This window comes from Hemiscyllium ocellatum, chromosome 2, assembly GCF_020745735.1.
Source record: "Hemiscyllium ocellatum isolate sHemOce1 chromosome 2, sHemOce1.pat.X.cur, whole genome shotgun sequence".
NCBI classification, from domain to species: domain Eukaryota; kingdom Metazoa; phylum Chordata; class Chondrichthyes; order Orectolobiformes; family Hemiscylliidae; genus Hemiscyllium; species Hemiscyllium ocellatum.
This window is the reverse complement of record NC_083402.1, coordinates 110,529,519-110,550,269: the sequence shown is the minus strand read 5'-3', so window position 1 is coordinate 110,550,269 and position 20,751 is coordinate 110,529,519. Positions and strand designations below refer to the sequence as shown.

General features: G+C 38.4%; 1 protein-coding gene across 1 annotated transcript in view; it reads left to right on the top strand.

Moving 5' to 3' along the window:
• Positions 1-20,751, top strand: part of chrna8 (cholinergic receptor, nicotinic, alpha 8) — a 198,210-nt gene that overhangs the window by 42,770 nt on the left and 134,689 nt on the right. Inside the window, exon 2 of the mRNA XM_060845653.1 lies at positions 11,225-11,364. Coding sequence (XP_060701636.1) covers positions 11,225-11,364 — 140 coding nt within the window. The remainder of the gene's footprint in view (positions 1-11,224; positions 11,365-20,751) is intronic.

The following is a 20,751-nucleotide window of genomic DNA, read 5'->3' as shown; positions in this document are numbered from 1 at the left end:
GAGAAGTTATGATTTAGAATGCAGTACCTGACAATGTTAGAATATAGATCATGAATATGCCATTCAGCCCCTTCAACTAGATCATGGTTAAACATCTGCCACCAGCCATTTTCCCTTTTATGTCCTTAATTTCTAGAAATCTATTGATTTCTGCTTTGAACATCATTAAAGGCTCAGCTTGAGCAACTGACTGGGATTGAGAATTCCAAAATTTGCCACCCTCTGAGTAAAGAGCTTTCTCTTCATCTCCGTCCTGAATGGCCTGTCTCTTATCCTAAGACCATGACTCCTAGTTCCAGACACCATAACCAGGGTAAATGTCTACCCTATTGAGCCTGGTTACAGGTTTGATTTCCTCAATCTCTCCTTCCCAGGACAGCCCTGCCAACTGAGAGGTCAATCTGATGAACTTTAAATGCACTCACACTATGGCGAATACATTCTTCCTTTTAGATAAGGAGGCCAAAGCTGTAGGCAATACTCCAGTGTGATAATTGAGCATATTTGATTGTAACATTCAAAAGGGAAATTGTTAGATATTTGGAAGAGGACAAAAATGCAGGACCAAGGAGGGAAAGTGAGTGAGTGGGACTAACTAAATTACTCTTGTGGAGAATCAGGAGGACTTGAAGGGTTGAATGCCCTCCTATGCTGCAACAGTTATGACATTCTTCAAGTAATTCTTTCACTGGTTTAATTATTTTACCTCCTCATGAGGAGATTCACAAATGGCTGTGTTATTATCAGTCTTCTGGCATTGGATAGTTCTATGATTTTGGCTTTCCTGTTTTCTCTCCTTGGATATTTTCTGTTCATATTTCCTCCCTCACCTCTCTTGGTCTGACAGGTGTTTCATTTCTGTACTGGAAAACTCTGAGCCATCCAACAATAGAATTTGATTTTTTTTTGCCCTCCCATTAAGTAATGGAATGCTTGCTTCTGAATGCAGTGATATTCATTCTAAGCAGAAGGATACTATCAATACTAAAATGAGGCTAATCTCAAGAAAGTGGTAAACGCCAATCCAGCAATAATTAGTGGCTATGGATTGTATTTCGCAATATTTGAGATTTTGGCTGAAGCAGAAATGTTGAGGCAGAGTTCTTTCTAAACCATTGAAGGTAATATCTAAATTGTTAAGTACTAATTTTAATTGAACCCTCCAATAGGGGCAAAGCCTTTCTGGTGTGATTCCTAGTTTTATACCCCATCTGAAATGTCACGCTGTTCTGAAAAAAAAAGCATGACTTAGATTAGATTAGATTAGACTTACAGTGTGGAAACAGGCCCTTCGGCCCAACAAGTCCACACCGACCCGCTGAAGCGCAACCCACCCATACCCCTACATTTATCCCTTACCTAACACTACGGGCAATTTAGCATGGCCAATTCACCTGACCCGCACATCTTTGGACTGTGGGAGGAAACCGGAGCACCCGGAGGAAACCCACGCAGACACGGGGAGAACGTGCAAACTCCACACAGTCAGTCGCCTGAGTCGGGAATTGAACCCGGGTCTCAGGCGCTGTGAGGCAGCAGTGCTAACCACTGTGCCACCGTTATGTTGACTTTTGCCACCTCTTGATTCCAGACATGAGACTTCCACCCTTCATGGACAAATTACTGTGACCACTCCATTATCTAATCTCTTTCTCCTCCCCATCCCCCTCCTCCCCCAATCAAATCCACAAGTCAAATATTTTTCTTATGTGCCAGACTCAAGCTCTGGAAATGAATTTAAGATTTTTAGTATTTCAAAATTATTTGAGCAACTAGGTACTCTTTTGTGGATGCTGCTGCTGACCAATTGTTTTATTGTGCACTTCTGTTTTTTTATGATTCTATAAAGGTGGCTGGTGAGACACTCTTACCAAGATCAATAATGTGCCTTAAGTGTAATTGGTATGAGAACCATATATCTTGCCTCAAACACAAGAATGAAATTGAAATCTTTATTCATTTCATCGCTGTAAAATTGATGTTTTGAATCAGATTGTCCTTGAGTTTGAACTGGGAAATCACTTCAATCTTGTGAAATGAAAGTAAACATAATACTTCAAGGCGGATGTCCAGAAATGATTTAGACCACAGATGATAGCATTGTATGTGTGAAATACAAAGTCATTGGTTGAGTTCTCAGCCTCCTGGGCCGTAAGTTTTGGTATTTGTTCCCCAAATGCTTTGCTTGCTCAACTCTCTCTTCCTTCAAGACTGCTTAAACCTAACTTGTTGGCTGAGCTTTTACTCATCTAATATAATCACCTTTGGCTTGGGTGAAATTCTGTCTATTTGCTCTTTTGCCAAGTTCTTCAATTCTTCACTCTATTAAAGACACTATGTATAAATATAAGCTTTCATATGACTGACTTCAGGAAAATATTAGAGCGGATCTATTTCAGATTCAGCATAAGGACTTGCATGGATGTGAATTTCTAGTGTGGCAGTAGTTAGAACACCTACTTTTGCTGCCCATCTGTTCAACTTGATGGTTAAAAATTGATGAGCTTCAAGATAGGCATTTGATCTGGGACTAGTTTCCTACTCAGTGAAGGAAGTGATTAGTAATTGTTAGTAATTTCTCACATGCTCTGCACGTCTTCAACATGCCCTTAGATACATCATTGCCAGATTTGTTGTTTTCTGCCTATTCACCCTTGTTACGCTCATGAACATGACAACAAACCTACAGATGGTCAGATCCTGTACAACTGATGAGCTGAACAGTCCGTTTTATCATTGTGTTCCTTAGTGAAATATTGAGCAGGATACTGAGTGAGCTGTGGTTCTTCTGTCAATTGTGCCACTTGCTTCTATTTCAACATGAACCGCTTTAATAGTTAACTTGGTTTTACCCCCATAATGGCTCATCCAAAATCTGACACATCCAACAGTCAAGTGCAGTGGGAGTGCTAAGCTGAAGTCAAATCCTTCAAGTTAGTCTGGCGAGATTTGTTTTTGGGGGGGGGTGTGGGGATCAGGTTATTTAAAGTACATTTGTCATTGGTTCTTGTTATGATCCTTGAAGACTGATCACACATGTTTGCAAACTACTAATCAGCTGTGTCATAAAGCAACAGACTTCATTCAATGGATATTTTTCAGGCTGACCATAGCAGTCCGTTCGGGTGGACTTGTTTGTCATTTACATAGAGCAGTTCAGACTTAAGTATAGTAAAAATAATGTCTATGTTTGTTAGTGATATAAAATGAAACAGCCAGGCAATCTATAAAGGAGATTATGGGGCATTGCAGCATAACATGGACAGGGAGGGTTGAAAGGTGATATGTGCAGTTCTGTGCACAGAAGCAGATAAATAATAGTCTGGGAAAAAGAACAGTGACCACAATTTTATGTTCCAATATGAGATACCTTGGCCACACGGCTTGCTTCCATGCCACTCTGAACACTATATGATACAGAAGTAGAAACAAGCCATTCCTCACACTGAGTGTGTTCTGCTGTTAAGCAATCATGGCTGGTCTGACCATCCCCAACTCCACTTTCCTGCCTTTTCCCCATAACCTGTGATTCCCTGACTGATTAGCAATCTGTCCATCTCAATCTTTAATATTCTTAATGATCCAGTCTCAAGAACTCTCCCTATTAAAGAATCCCACATTCATTACTGTCTGAGAGAAGAAACTCCTCTTCAGTACTGTATTGAATAAGTGACCACTGATTCTGAGATTATGCTGTCTGTCCCTGGAGTCTCTCAAAAGGGGAAACAACCTCTCTGCATTCCTGGGGATTGATAGAGTCAATGCAATCTGCTTCAACCAGGTCTTCTCTCATTCTTTTAATCTCTCTCTCTCTCTCTCTCTCTCTCTCTCTCTCTGTGTGTTTTGTATAATTTTATGCTTTATTCTATTTGTCTTTATTACCCACTGAGCGTGGATGTTTGCATTTTCTAATTCAAACAAATCTCTGTCCTGTAACATTCTGTAGTCTTTCTCCATTTAATTAATATTTTGCTCCTCTATTCATTTTTTTTGTACCACATTATATTCCATCACCAAGTTTTTGCCATCTATTAACTTTGTGTATTGCACTCATTCCTATCTTATTGAACTGTGTTAGGCCACTATATATTCCATTGGACACATTTGGTTTGGTTATAGTACCATTCATAAGCAACACTTGGTTAGTTTGGTCACAGGGATACAACTCCCTTTGTGGTCAGTTCCTCAAATTATTCCTGAACTTGATTCAGTAAGGGATGCAGAATCTTCCTGGGTATGTAGGGACACAGTGTTTTAGCACCCTTATTCAACATGATTCTTTATTCAGTGTAGAGTTTCCCAATTCCTGTGAACAATATAAGATCTTCTGAGCTGTTCAATTTTATCAAATGTTTGAATGAGTTTGAGGAAAAAAATGCATGTCTTTGCTGCAGAATGAGGTTTCCTGCTTATAAGAAATCTATAAATGCTTATGTATTTGACATTCCTTGTGTTGTAGAGCTGCATGTACTGTACATTTTAAGAAAAATGTTAACTAGACAATGTAGCTTCATCTTTGTAAGGTATAACTTGTGTTTCATCAGCCATAGTATTTAATCTGTGACACTTGCCCTTAAAATTAATGAAATGGTCATTGACATAAATAGGTTTTGTCAAATTTGTATTGTTTGAATCATTTACTTCCTCCAGGAAAGCCTTAGGTCTCATCTCTAATGCTGGTGTTTCAATCCCACTAAAATCTCTGTGAGTACATCTTCTGAAAGTAACCTACACTTTTACAGATGTAGCATTCTTTTTTTCAAAGCTGTGTGCTCCCTTGTACTCGTGAGTCTTTTGTCATTTTTACTCCAAAATGACACCTGGTTCGCTGTTTGGCCAGCTCTTTGTCACTTGTCATGTGATCTCAATAATTTGGATATGAAGTGGATAGGTTCTGGTATCCTCCCCCAACCCCCCCCTCAGGATTTCTGTGATTCTTACTTGTTCACGCTTCTGACATGTATAGAATGTCTTTTTTCAAAGTTAGATCTTTGCACTGTTGTAGATATGAAAAGACTTAATGATTCTAGCACCAATACTGTCACTTATGAATGGTGTTTTCAAATGTCTGTAATTGCATTTTTCCAATAGATGGATTAGATTAGACTTAGTGTGGAAACAGGCCCTTCGGCCCAACAAGTCCACACCGACCCGCCGAAACGCAACCCACCCATACCCCTACATTTACCCCTTACCTAACACTACGGGCAATTTATCATGGTCAATTCACCTGACCCGCACATCTTTGGACTGTGGGAGGAAACCGGAGCACCCGGAGGAAACCCATGCAGACACAGGGAGAACGTGCAAACTCCACACAGTCAGTCGCCTGAGTCGGGAATTGAACCCGGGTCTCAGGCGCTGTGAGGCAGCAGTGCTAACCACTGTGCCACCGTGCCGCCCACACGGATGTTTTTCTCCTTCCTGGAAAGAGTTTTTCTCCACTCCTGGCAAGAATCATGATAAAATGAGAATGGGGGAAAAAGAATCTGATTCCAAATATTGAGAACAATGTCCTGCATTTTCTACTCTAGTCATAAGTGGTGAACTGATTTCCCCATTTAAGTAGTGACTAACTTGTTTCCATGCGTTTGCATCTCACCCTGTTCGTTTCCAAAGCCCCATTCCTCTACTAAGAAAATAGGTGGCTCAAAACCCGATAGATAAAACTGAGTGGGTACCTGGTTGCTACAGTTCACTGAATGCCTGTGCTGGCCATCACACAACTCCTTGCTGCACAAGGTTCCTGCATTGTCCATGACCACCATCCTCTTCAACCTTCATTCATGCACCTCCATACTGAAAAACCATATCATCTTGCCTTTTCTCTGATCAGCTTACTCATCACCTGAATCCTTCAAAACTTTACTTTGGAGTTAATGGGGACACTTGATTTGCATATTTTTGCCAGGTCACTTTGCACACCAGGACAGCTACACAATTCTTGCATCTCCACTGGATGCATTTGCAATGCTATGGATACATGAATCAAATGGCTCTTAAGCTTGCTTTCTTAGTGCTCACTGACGTCAACATTTAGGTGCATGTTGCCAGCCTCTGCAATTTGGTTTTTAGTGCAGAGGAAGAGGCTTGTGAAGGTGGGAAACGCTGATCAGCTAATCTATTAATATGGTGGGAAGCTACTCACAGCCAACCATCAAGAGGAAAATATCTTGATTCCTGGTGAGTATTGAACAGGGGGATGTGATTCTCAATGGTGAATGGTGAGAGGCCTATTTACGTGAATGAATATCTCATTAATATCCTCACTAATGTGTAACCTCAGTTCAGGGAGCAATTTCTGTTCTTCTACTCACCAGATAGAAAAGAAAGAGTGACAATTGCCAACATGAAAGAACAGTTACCTCCACTTTCCTTGCTCATCCAGAACTCCTCCAGCTATCAACATTTTAGGGTAGGCACTGTTGGTAACCTATCCATGCCCCTGATGAAGTTGGACATGGAGGTCTCCTTTTGGTGATATTGGATGCCAGATACCCTCAGTCCAATAAAACTGACTGTGTGTAGGGCAGCTGCAGATTGCCAGTGTTTGACTAGGCATTTGAAAATGGTGTGTAGACGGTCCTGCCAGTGAACAATACCACTTCCTGTGGTGACTGCAGTGTTAATGGGGTGACTTTGGGAAGATGGTGCATGAACTCTTGTAGGGTTCACAGAGAGATGCCCTCCATGAAACTCGCCAAGAATGATGCTTAGCCACTTCCAGCTCATTTGTTCTATTTCTCTCCTGATTTGTCTATGATTTCATTTTTCTCCTTTGTTTCTGCTTCTACACAATCTGAAACCCTCCTCCAAAAGGAAGTCTTCTCAAAGATTTGACAAAAATAAATCAAAAATCAAATAACAATCTATCTGTTGTTCATTGTGATTGCAGTACTATCCATATTAACATCCATAGTAACTGGTGTCAACTAACCTGAAGAGGTCATTAATAAAATTCTCATGGATTCTCCTGGAAGTTGAATTGTTTTTTTAAATCTTGCTTTTATTAGGTTAAAATAAATTATCAAATACTTATAATTTTATAACTCTTTAAAGTTGCATTGGAAAAATTGTAATTTTTCATCAGTGAGTTACTGCTTCCTACACTCAAAATCTTTTTTCATGTGAAACTCTGAAATTCAACAGTTGTTTAGAACCTTTACGTGCTGCATTGCAACAGTATTCCTCTGATAAATGTGTTGACATTCTTTTAACCAGTTCAAAGCTTGTAAATTCTATTCAAAACTTTCTTGCCAGTTTCAGGAACCAAATTTGGGGAATTCCTGTCTTTTTCACTTATAAAAGTATTGTGACTTTTTGAACAAAATAGAGAACTCCGTACTTCTGGTCTTGGGATGACTTGCACTTTTTTTCAATGGCAAAGTGGTCCATTTGTGACTTTTCACCATTAACATGTGCCTTTTCTTTAAATGAAGTTATTTCTTGCCTCTGAACTGCTTTACTTGCCTTCAGCTCTATCTGCAGTGCACCAGTGTTGTTCAAAGTTTTCCATATTTTCAGCCTCAATATAAATTAAAGCTATGATCCCATTTTTAAATTTTGCAAAACTGATTCATGACTGTAGCAATGCTTGTTTTTCTGGCAAGTTTTCCAGTCTCCCAGCAAGCATTTTACCGTGTTTAGATTTGTTTTGTGCTCTTTTCCATTGTGTCTAAATTAATCGCTAGAATCCGTGATGTCTGTTCATTCTATGTGGAATCCTGACTCTGGTGTGCTCAGCTCTGTCTCAATGTGACTGTGACACACTTAGCTGCTTTGCACTTTTCTCCCTCAAGCTTGCATTTCACCTCTGACTTCGGCAACAATGTGATTACAGCCTCCATCTGCCTGTGCTGTCTTAACGTCTGTTGAAACACTTTCATCTGTTCAGTGAATAGATGAGTGTTTCTTAAAACGGAAATGTTTTTTAGTGTTAACTCACTTTGTTTGCAGAAACAAAGCCTTATTTTCCCCCGGATCTTCTGTGTGTTTTTTTTTGTTGGTATCTTCTAGACTTTACACCGCATGTTTACCATTGCCAGTATGTGGTATTGGGCACTGATTCCCACCGCTGACACCATAGGCTGAAAATTATATATGAGGGAGAGTGGATTGCTTGTCCTCTCCAGAAGGCGAGTTGGCTCAAAGCCAATTCCTGATTTGCAGCCATAAGGTGTTGCAGATGGGCTAAATGACTAATTGTGGGACATTTGCTCCTCACTTACAAACAAATCTCATCCTGCTAACCAGCCAGAATGGCAGGCACACCTGGCAGTACTGGCAGCAGCAAGAGTTCAGTTGTGCGTGCTGGTAGGCAAGTCCAAGGTAGGTTTGGATTATTGGGTTGAAGAGTGTTTTCGATAGGTTTTTCAGCGCAGACAGATGGCAAATAAAGTGAATACCGTCTTCAGGGAAGGTGTTTCCCAATGCACCAAGCACATCCCTGAAGCATACCTCCTTTCTTCTCTAAGTTAAAAATCACACAACACCAGGTTATAGTCCAACAGGTTTAATTGGAAGCACACTAGCTTTTGCAGCGACGCTCCTTCATCAGGTGATTTGTCATCTGATCAATCACCTGATGAAGGAGCGTCGCTGCAAAAGCTAGTGTGCTTCCAATTAAACCTGTTAGACTATAACCTGGTGTTATGTGATTTTTAACTTGTACACCCCAATCCAACACCGGCATCTCCAAATCATCCTTTCTTCTCGACCACTTGTTAAATTTCTTTTGTGAGCAGGAATCCCAATTCCATATCCCTGCTCATTCAAACTGGATTTTGGATGGACAGTGCGATACAGGCATCTCAGCTCAACTCATGCTTAATTATGTATTTCCATAGTCCTCCCCTGCATCATGGAGGTGAGCTTGGTGGTGGTCATGAATATGGTGGGTTAACCACTGAGTCTATGTTGTGTACCCACTTGCTGGTAGCACACCTGGTAGGGATTACAAAATATGCAGCTCCATGTTGTAGTAAACACCATGTCTAGGTGACAACTACTGGTAGCTTTTGGTTGAGATATAGTACTGCCGCCAATCCTCCCTCTTGTGTAATTCTGAATGGCTGTTCAGGAATCTCTGTATGATGGACAACAGACCCTGAATAAGTATTGGCAGAGAGGTTCTTCTCCCTAGGAAATGAGATGTAATTTACTGTATAACAATGACTCCATACCTATAAATTATATCACTAGTGAGGGGAAGTGATACTTCTGTCTTCATTGAGGGGCTGTGCCAGAGTCCAGCTAACTGATTCTCAACCTAGAGGCTAAGGGATGACAGCAGACTGAGCAAAGTTGCTCAAACATTGTGTCTTTCAGAACTGAGTTTTTCAGAACCTAATGCAACACTTACTTAACAGCAGGATTTTATTATTTAAAAGGATCTCCAAGGCCGCCTCTTCACCAGGTTTCTTCTCCACTATATGTCCTTCCAAATAGTTCCAGCATATGAAGGAAACATTGTTATGTGCTGTGAGATTTACAAATGGAATCTTGATTATTTCTCCAGTCAGTATTCAGAGTGAAATTAAAAGCAATTAATTTTGAATACAGTTATGATTTTGTAAAATATATTGACCAGAAGAAACTAATTTCCTGTAAAGTACTTCTGCAGGTTAGAGAAGTGAAATTGAATTAGAATAACTGAAGCCAAGGCCTGAATATTCCTCCCAGACTGTAAATTGTGTATTTCTATGTCATTTCAAATTAAAAACTACAGCAAGCATTCTCTTTTTATTGATCTACTAACCCAGGAAATTGCTTCAGTCTATGTGCCACATATTGAAAGATGTTGAGTTTATGCCAGCAGTTCTCAACTTGGTGAAATCCCAGTCACAATGTGTTATAAAGAGAAAGGTGACAAGTAGAGTGTAGCTATTTTGCCTGAGGGTGCATAACTCTTCATTCAGTTTCAGAATGACAATGACAGATGGTTAATGTTGCTGCAGACCAGGCAGCCAGTGTTGCATAGTGGCGATGTGGGAATAATTGAGTATTCTTCAGTGTGCAGTGATAACTTGGGTGTCAGAGGGTTTCTGATGAATGGAAATTAATTGAGGGGCACATGAATGCATAACCCAGTGAATTATGTCTTTGGAACAACTTGGGATTTAAGCAGAAAGTTGAACTGACAAACCTTTTGTGAAGGAAACCGCTCACCCATTTGTTGAACCTTGAACAAATACATTATTCTGAAATGAGTTCCCATTTTCTTATTACATTGATCAATCCTAATGTTTAAAACATGATTGATACTGATGTGTCACTTTGAATCCTTTCCGTCTTTCAGAGTTAAAATTTTCGATGGAATGTGTAATTAATAAGAATACAGGAGATTCTTGATGGGTAAATTCTCATTTTTTTCTTAAAAAAAGGGCTTCAGCATAAAGCTTAACAATAAAATCTTTGCCTTTTTCTGTCTAGCTAGTTCAAAATCTTTGAAAGTTATGAATAAGAGCATTTCTTTGAAGTATCCACAGTTTTGATCTCTCCTAGTAGATGGATCAATGACATCTTTTTATGTTCTGTTTCAGTTGCACCACCATTGAGGCTTTGTTACTGGGGGTATATCTGCCCTGAGATTAACCCTTTCCATGATGGGTGGAGAGAATTGACAGGAGGTTATGATTGAAGAATTGTACCTAACAGTGCCAAATATGCCATTTATTTAACCCAGCAAATATGAATTACTGATGAAGATAATTTTATGTTGCATTTATCCAGGATTTTAGCATAGGAGATTTTGTATACAGAATTGTGAAATTGTTATAGCACAGGAGGAGGTCCATCGGCTCACTGTGTCTGCACTGGCTCTCCAAAAAAGTATGATAATTTAGACCCATTTTCCTGACTTTTCCTTGATTTTTCACTAATGGTTTCCATTCAAATAAATACTAAAATGCTCTTTTGAATACTACAACTGAACTTTTTCCTCCTTAATGCATGCAGATAGTGCACTATTTTGTATTGTTATGATTTGTGAATACGTGATACATAATTTAATCAGTTTGAGATTTTTACACTTTTTATATGTAAAGCTATGAGTAAATTAATGTTTTAGTTTAATAACCACATTGTAATTCGCAAAATTTTCAACATGTATTTTCTATAGGAAGAAACATTTGAAACCATTTGAGAATATAATTTTGGATATATTGAGGTGCTGCTTATTGATATGATTTGATGAAAATTGACAGTATTCAATTTTTGTGTGGAGTTTCACAGCAGGGCACATACCAAAGGAAACTCTACCGGGACTTGCTGAAAAACTACAATCGCTTGGAACGTCCTGTACTGAATGAGTCACAGCCACTCACTGTTGATCTGGGAGTGACCTTAATACAGATAATTGATGTGGTGAGTTGTGAATTAATAATTATGTTGGTGTTTGAACCTTATTGTCATCACACATAGTACTTAAAATTGCTAATGGTGGAAATTCTCAAAATTAGCTTTGTTCAGATGCTTTAAATTGCATTTTTTTCTTGAGTCAGAAGGCAATGATTCCAAATCTAACTGGAAGGCTAGGCTAGAGAATCCATCTGCTCCTACAGAGTGTGATAAGGGAGTGTTAAAGTCTGACGTGATCCTTGAATGATGTGTTAATAATCTATTTGATGGAGAGGAGAGAGCTTTTTTTCTTATCCTGGCAACATTGTGCCTTCAAGCAACAGCACTAAAGCAGTTTTGAATTCTGATGCTTGTAGTTCAGACCTTAATTATAACACATTCAGGCCAGTTATCCATTCACTATTGATGAGATATGATGGTGTGCAATCAGCCAAATGTAATGAAGACACTGGAGCAAGGAACTACCCAAGAATTCAGCGGCCTCAGTAAAATTTGGGATCTGTTTAGTGGCAGTTGGATCTATATAGATCATCTGTTCGCTGCTTTTACTGTCTGCACCAAAAAAGATAAGTTATTAGTTTGTAAAGATTTCATATAAACAGCCCAGTCTTTGGCATTGTCTGTCATAAAAACCAAGACGACGGATCTGCTGGATGTGAAAGTTCAGTTTCTTTTTTGCATAGGTTGTGCACTTGTAATATCGAGGGGTCAGCGAATGCTGTTGGAAGGGGTATGAAGATCTTCAATGTGCATTTCCCTAGTGTTGTACACCTGACCCCAATTCTGACATTGGCTATCAAAAGTAGCAAATTATTCTATCTTCAAAAAGTCACTTTCTTCCTTTAATGAATACAATCCCACATGAACACCTGTGGTCTTGTCTAAGTCTAATTCTATCAAGTCCTATCTGTCAGGGGTCAGGTCTGTTTTTGTACATCACCAATGCCAGCCTACATCTTAATGCTTGAACACTGTCCATTTCTGGAAGATCATTGCTTCAGGGAGGTATGTGCTGTTGACCTGAATGAGGTCTGCCACAATTAAAATATTTAAATGAAGACCTCAATTTTCCAATCAAGAAATGAGTTAAGCCCATGCCCCAGTCCCTGATTTGTATAAATGAGACACTATTTTCCTCACCTGCAAAATTTTAGTTGCAGAATTTCTGTGAACCATAATTAAATTTGTACCTAAATTATATTTTGATCAAATTGGATGGCTATCAATCTTTATAGTCAATGTTTCTTTTAAAAACGTGTATTTACTAATGCAGGTTTGTGAAATATTACTCTGCTGCTGGTTCCAGGAAATTTCAGCCAATGAGTTTTGTACAAATTTTATCCCAATAATTTGGACAATTTTTCCAAATGATTTTTATTCATATTTCTCAAAAATATGTCTGAATTACACCCAGGTTAATATAAGTAAATTTTCAATTAGCAATTAAAGCTATCATTATCAAATTGTGACCGGATGTCCTTTGGAGGGATACTTGTCGCAATAGGGGACTGTGCAAATTGTGCTACAACAACTGAGCTTTCTACTGACCAAAGCTAATTCTCCTCAATCATAACCACTGTTAAATCTAGAGATGTTTCTCAGGAGTTAATACATGAAAACAAAAAAAAAAATCAGCATGTTCTTAAGTAGGCAGTTACCAGCGTTCAATAGGGTCTTGTTTCAATATGCTTTAAGAGCATTCTGGGATAAGTCTCTAGGTTCTCTCACTTGTGGGTTTTTTTTATTCCTCCATGAGAGAGAGCAGCACTGACAAGGCCAGCATTTGTTGTCCATTCCAAATTGCATAAAGGGCAGTTAAAAGTCAACCAAGATGCTGTGGCTCTGGCATGATCTCTAGATTGGACCAGGTAAGGATGGCAGTTTGCTTCCTTAAATGGTATTAGTGAATCAGATAGATTTTTACTCTGCGTATTGTTCTGTTTATTGACTGCCACATGTGTTCTCTAGCATCCTTAGTTTGTCCTTACTATGGGGTAAGACTCTCAAACTGTCTTCAATATAGTCACACTCTTTACTGACAGTGTGTTATCTTTCTGTTAGTGAATACAACCCTCTATGCAGTGTCTTACACCTGCTTCATTGCATTTTCTCTGATCTGTTCTCCTCTGCTCACATTAGACATACAACATCTTCCACATATTACCTTTTACAATGCAGAAAACTTTCTGCCGACGTGTAGAAAATCAGTTAATATGAGAAAACTGAAGTAATGTGCAACAGAAGAAACCAAGATGGAAAACGAATTGTGAATCTACAGTTTGCAATATTCAGAAAGCCTGGTAACACTTGTGGAAAGAGAAGGGTGAATGCTGTTTCTACCTCCACAGATGCTATCAGGCCATTGTTAGCATTTTTGTTTTGATTTTAGACTTGCAGCATTGGCATTAATTTATATAATGTCTGGGCCATTATGGTCAGTTGTACATGTATATCACCTCTGTTCAGATCCACTATTCACTTATCTTGAGTTGATGGTAATAGGAAATTTGACAAAGGACCAATATAGCATGGAATTCAATTAGAATTGCTTCAGTGCCCTATTAATTTCCAAGCACTTGCCACTTAGATTCAAGATGCTTGATGTTTTATGAACATGCTAAAAATAAGGTCAAGGAATGTCATGTGTTAGAAGTCCTGATAAATAATGATTGAAATATTACAGAAAGTATTAGTAGATCTGCCCTAGTGCTTTTCACAGATGTTTGGACACCAAGTTGGAATTTCATATCCAAATGTGTTAAGGACAGAAGTTCTTTTTCCTGTGTCTTTCTGATGCCATGGTATTTTGTGTGATCTTATTCATGATTCAGGAAGACGTGCAGGTCAGGCATTTGTGCAAAACATGGGAACGTCAAGTGGGGGAAAAATCATGAATTGGCAGAGCCAGCTCCTTGTTAAGCATCTCCTGGTCATCCCAAATCCTGACCTGATTGGATTGGAGTTTGACTGTCCACCTCTGGATGTCCTTTGGAGGCAGGAGAACATTGAACTGGGCTGGTTGAAAATCATGCCTTTGCTCCCTGGGATCTTGACCCATTTGCATACAATGTTACTAGGTTCTCTTCTACCACTCACTTCTCACACCCCCTCAGCTTTACCACTTGTTCATTCATACTCCGATAGCCCCTCTAGCCCATGCTCTCTCGTATGGTTTCCATCACGTTATTTAAGTATTTGGTAAACAAATAGGGAGGAATCTTTTCAGAGGCTAGGAGTGCTGTGACAAGTAACTCGCTTCCTGAGTCCCCAAAGCCTATTCACCATATGCATGGTGCAAGCTGGGGCTGTGATCAAATGCAGCTGTATCAAAACTCAAAAAGCTTGACATTATTCAGCACCAAACAGCCCATTTGATCAAACATTCATTGCCTCTACCACCAACATTCAGCAGTGTGTACCATCTACAAAATGGACTGATTGTTATAGCCAAAATTTAGCTTTGCATGTACATTTGACTGTATTGCTGATTGAAAGGAAGATACAGTACCACAATGTTCAGATTTTGCAATTTTTAACTTTTGGGAGGAAGAAATTGGCAAAAACTTTGATTAGATCTATGCTTTATTGCAACTGATTACAAATATGTTACATCATAAAAAGCCTGAAGTATCACTTCTAATAAGATCTCATTCTACCATAAGCTCATCATCACTATCACATTTATACAATAATAAAGGATTCTAAAAGTCATACGCACAAAAATAATATCTTCACAACGTATTCCAGTAACTGGAAGATAATCTTTTGCTTCTTAATATCGATAAATTTAAAATCTGGACATTCCTCTTGGAGAAGGAAAGCTAGTAATTGATCAGATATATCAAAGTTTACCAACTGTAATGATGAGACAGAGAGAGCAGTGTATAGGTAACTGAATTAGTGCAGATATGATGCACTAAGTTACCACCTCCTGTACTTCAGTTTCCTCAATTCTACAATAATGGACTGCAAGATACAATCTGACCAATCTGTCAACATTTTGTTTTCTTATGCAGTCCCTCAAGTTCGATGAGTTCTGGTATGGCCAATTAAGTTCAATGCTCGATCTGCAGACTCTTTCACATGTTGGGCAAGTGGTGGTTGAGGGGTGGGTATACGGAGGTTTGTGGGCTCTCATTGACTCCTTAACTTTTCTTCTGTGTGTTCCCAAAAGACACTCTCCAGTGTGTTCCACGATCTCCCAAGTATGCTTCTCCTTTTTAGTCAGTCAGAGGCCAGAGTCTTTTATGAATCGAGAAGATGTTTGACTTATTCGGGGATTCTTTAAGGACATCCCTAAAGTGTTGGTGTTCTACTCCTGGGAATCTCCTATCTAATATTCTGAGTAGAACAATTGCTTCAGGAATCTGGTATCCGGAAAGTGAATTCAATCCGACCTAAATGAGCTAGATTGATATGATTAGTACTCTATGATGGGCACATTGTCTTCAGAGCAGATGCTACAGTAAGGCCACTTTTCTAACTCCTGAGATTTGTGAAAACACCATGGATGACAAATCTCCAGTGCTTCGAGGCATAACTTGTTCAAATCTCTGAAGCGTATTGGAATGCTAGTTTACTAAGCATCTGTAATACCCATGCTGTCTGTTTCAGGGACTTGGATGACCTACAGCAAAAATCCATTATGGATGTTTTAGCAGTGCTCTTGGTTAGTAAATTTCAGCTCATTCAGTTCGTGGTTAGGGGCTTAAGCAGTGGCTCACCAGCCTGATTCTAACTACACTCAGATGGAGTCTTTAAATATATCACTGCTGATGAATAAATAATCTCAAAATGTTCAAGAATGGGGTTGCGCAATGATGCAAGTACGTTAAAATTCAATCTCCATTTTTCATACCTTATCACCCCTGTAGAAATACACACTGATCTCTTCATAAAATGCTTTTCAATGGGGGGGGGGGGGGAAGAAAAAATAGGAACTGGAGTTTAATGGACAGGAATATTCTGTCCTGCCTGGTGTTACTTGGCCATCAGGAGTGCAGGATAGAGAAGAGTCCAGAGAGAAGTATGTAAGGGAGCAGAGGTTAGACCTAGTACCAGAGAGCTGTAGTCAGCCACATATATACAGTATTAAGTGTAAATAAAAGTTTGCACTTTTGAAGAAAGCGAGAGAGCCTTAATCTAGGATAAGAATGAGCTAGCGATGCTTGAGACTAAGAATATAGTTCAGGATACTCTAGTAAAAATGGAATACCCTTCAAAGGTACAAGTATTATTATGACTGACCTGGAGTTGTGTGCTTCAAATCAAGCCCCACTTCTGCTGTTGTCACAAAAATTCAGGAGTTTAGAAAAAGTGCACAGAATTCCCAATTTCTCTGTCTTTTAGACCCGGATTGATAGAACAGGTTACTGTGCTTAACAAGAACTACTAATTACAAATAAATAAACTCTAGCTGCAGATTAACAATAATGAGCCATTGACAGGAGTTAAAACTATACAAAACTCCTTCAAAAAACAGGCAATTCACAAAATATTGGTGTTGTGCGTGGATGGAAAATTGGAAAGGCTGATCAAGGGCCCTCATCATGGGGTTTGCTGATATGATCTTTTTGCCTTGTAAGAACTTGTTGATCTCTCTCTTCTCTAGGTATTTTCACTTGCTTGTAGGAGCCACTAAGAATATTACTAAAAACATGGGGCATAACAATAAATAGCAGCATCAGTAAATCTGATTAAGTTTTGTTTGGTAATTTTATACAGTGCAAAGTGTTATGAAGTTTTGGGAGTGTATTGTACCTTTCAGAGAGTGAAAGCTGGCAAGGATTTAACAAGCACAGAGTGTGTTGAAAAATTTAACAATGTAACATTTGATTGTGAAACAAATAGCTGGAGCTGAGTTGCTACGTGACACAACAAACTCTAATTTGGCCAATCAGTTAAAATCTATGCTTCAAGATACCAAAATCCAATCAAATTTGAATTTTAATGTTTTGACAACGTCAAATCAATGAGATGATCCGTTGTTTAGAGGTATAAAAATTGGGCATTTTGAACAGTTAGGCAGAGTGACAAAGAACATCATATTGTCTGCAGATCCTCTCTCTGAAAGGTACCTGTCCATATGAAATTTGTGAATCAGAAGACCAAAGAAAAGACAAGTCAGAAAAATCTACAGAGGAAAATACAAAGGGAGGACTGATAGCTGTATGGTTTTGAAATTTGATTTATTTTAGTTCAATCGGGAGATTTTATCGGATCAGTATAGTGTTGTAAAGTGGGAGATAGATAAATCGTTAAGAGAAAGAAGGTTTACAGTGTAGGTAATTGTTGTTTAATACTATTTTTCTTGGAGTTAAAGAATAAATTGTTATTTTTTTTCTTTAAATAGTGGGTTTTGGTAGTTCTTTGTCACTTATACTTTAATAGATTACAAGGTGAGGTGAGCTTTTCTGTGTGTCTGTACCCCGTGTCATAACAAAAGAAATTAGAAAGCCAAGTACTTTCAACATTTTGTTTTGATAAACAATTTTGAGCCTTGAAAATCCAATCCTGTAACTGCTACAATGAGTTGTATTTACCCATCCTACTTTTCAGGAGTGTATAATCTGACATGGAGCTACTCTAAGGAGATATTGAAAAAGACAAATGGTAAAACATTTGTATCTTGAAGTAGATGGGTGAAGTTCAGAATGAGAGAGCTGTTCATTTATTTGATTGGATTGATTTTTGCACTACTTTGCTTTTTGCCCGTCAGTCACTAATCATTTCTTTTGTGATTATTTAAAAAAACCCTTTTTAGAAGTTAATAGTCAGCTTCCACCTCTCACCAATTGTCAAGAGATGTTTTAATGTTTTGTTGTTCTCTCTGAACTTAAATGGGTTGTCATCTGAAGACCACAGCATCTGTGATCATCAAACATTCATTTCTCATTTGTTTAAATGGAATTTCAGCACAGATCCTGAACAAAATATTCCCCTTTCTAGTTTGTCTATGGAAGACAAATGACAGATTTTGACAATAGGCAGCAGTAAAGGGTTTACTGTGGGTGGAAAATACATCAAGCACGTTTATAAGTGGTGAGTCCTTTTCTTTTGTATGTAAATATATACATTTGTTTAATCCACTGGGATCCCAAGCTTCAAGTAGAATCAATAATGTAGAAAAAGAAGCAGGAATAAGGCATGTGTTTTGAAGTCAACAGATGTTACTACCTGACTAGTCAGATTCCAGTCAAAAATGTGGCTTGATTTCTCGTGTTTTAGTTTTTAAAAACGTGGTCTTTTGCTGAAACAAATGTGCGATGCTGCAGAATTTGTTTTCACAATAAATTGGAAGTTTAGTACAAAATAACTGTAGATAAAATTGAATAATCCAAACGATCTTATAATAGCAATGCAAAGATTTAAATCACATAGTGAAGGCACCATTCCATCAATCTGAAAACACTCCTTTATAAATTGAAAAGGAACAAAATAGCTTTTGTATATTACCCAAAGCACCCCAGTATAAATAACCAATTTTATTTGGATTGTTATTATAAGTTAGTTTGGGTTACGTAGAACAACTTTCAGAACATCTGATACACTTCCCAACATTCTGCTTATTTAATATTCCCACAAATATCCCTGTATCTAACACCTAGGTTTAAGTCTCGTGGGGCTTCAACTTCTAAATCAGAACTACGGGAGATTCTCCGTGGAGCTATCATGCATTTGAGCTGCACTGTACTGCAAAGGCAATAATATAGAATTATTTTTCTCTTGACATCATCTGTATTTCTGGGGTTGTCACATCCTGCTATCTGGATGATCTTGTTAGCCTTCTCAACCTTATGATGATTTCTGTACTGCCAATTACAGTCAATCAAACCATTACTATCTTCAACATGAAGACCAAAACCATTGTTTTGACACCCCTCAAAAACTCTACTTCTGTCACATTTGTTCCAATCCAGTTCTCTATCACTCTGTTTAGGTGGAAATAGATTGTACAAAGTCTGGGGACTTGTTTGACTTTGGAATGGGTTTCAAATCAACATCTGTTACCCAGACCACTGTACAATATTGTATAAATATATATAACCCAACTTAGCTGTCTTGTTGCTACAATTTTGTCACTTCTACAAAGTTCAAGTAATGCAATGATCTAATTTTTGGGCTTGTTACTCAAACTTTAACTTAATCCAAATAGAGTTTGCTCATCATTTGTTCCACATTTTGGCCTAGATTCATATAGGGTCATGGAGTCTCTTGGGATCTTTAAAGATGGTGGGCAGCATCTGTTTGATGGTTAAAAATTATCAAAGATAAACTTGCTTCGATGTGGACGATGTACTACAAAGATTTTTGTGTTTTAATAGGGGATTTAAATGTGTTGACTGGACTTCAGCAATTGAGGACTGATTTAGTTTGCATTGTGAAGTCTGTTATAGAAAATTAATTGCCATATCATTTAATCTCAGTCACAATAAATGAGTTGGCATAAGTGCTGTAAGGAAAAGAGTATTGGATAGGTAGGGATCATGCTTTTGCATGAGTTGACATAAGCACTGTAAAAGACTAGGGGATAGTTGAAGTGTGGATTTATGGAGTATTGCAGGTGAGGACATGTAATGAGGAAAGGCTAGAGGGCCCATTGTTAAAGGCAGTGAAATCAAGTTCCAAAGAACTGTGGTGGGCCTTTCAAACACTTCATCTTGGCACTTTGAAGCTTCTGTGGCCACTTTTAATCTTCACTGGAGTATAATAGACCTAATCCAACACTGTGTTGTGCCCCCTTCCTGGAACAAAGATTCTGCCTTTTAGTGTATTTCTTCCTAAGATAGGTATGACAAATTGGGAAATTCCTCAAGTTGAGCCACCACCTTTTGAGATCAAAATCCAAGCCTCCGTCTCCGTTTGCTTGTCACCCTCATTTTTCTTACAAGACCACCTCAGCATATTACATTTATCTTCCTCTTTCATTGTTAGATCCCAATGTAACTTTGCCACACTCTTCATCTGTGTAATCATCTTTATCTTTGTACCTTTCTCACCCACCACATCCTCCTTTTTGTGACTCTAGCCTCTGGTATATCACTTTTTTGGCAGAGTCCTTACCTGAATAATGATGGAAGAAACAATTTTGATTTTGTTTGTGGATTCCCTTTCTTAAACTCTGTCCACTTCTGGTCACTACTTTAAAAGTGTTCACAAAGTCCAATGTTTTAATTATATTTCCACTGAGTTCTCTAATCTGTGTCTCACTTTTGCAACATGGCATATATTCCCTTCTTTATAACTTTTAGAATACAGTTTGTCATTTAAGCTAACTAGGTTTGCATTGTAGGTTTTGCAATGATGTAAGTGAAATGTGAGTTCAGTTCTTTTGGCTTTCTTGACACTTCCTGACTAGAGTGATATTTTGTTCACAAGCATAAGTTGTGGTCT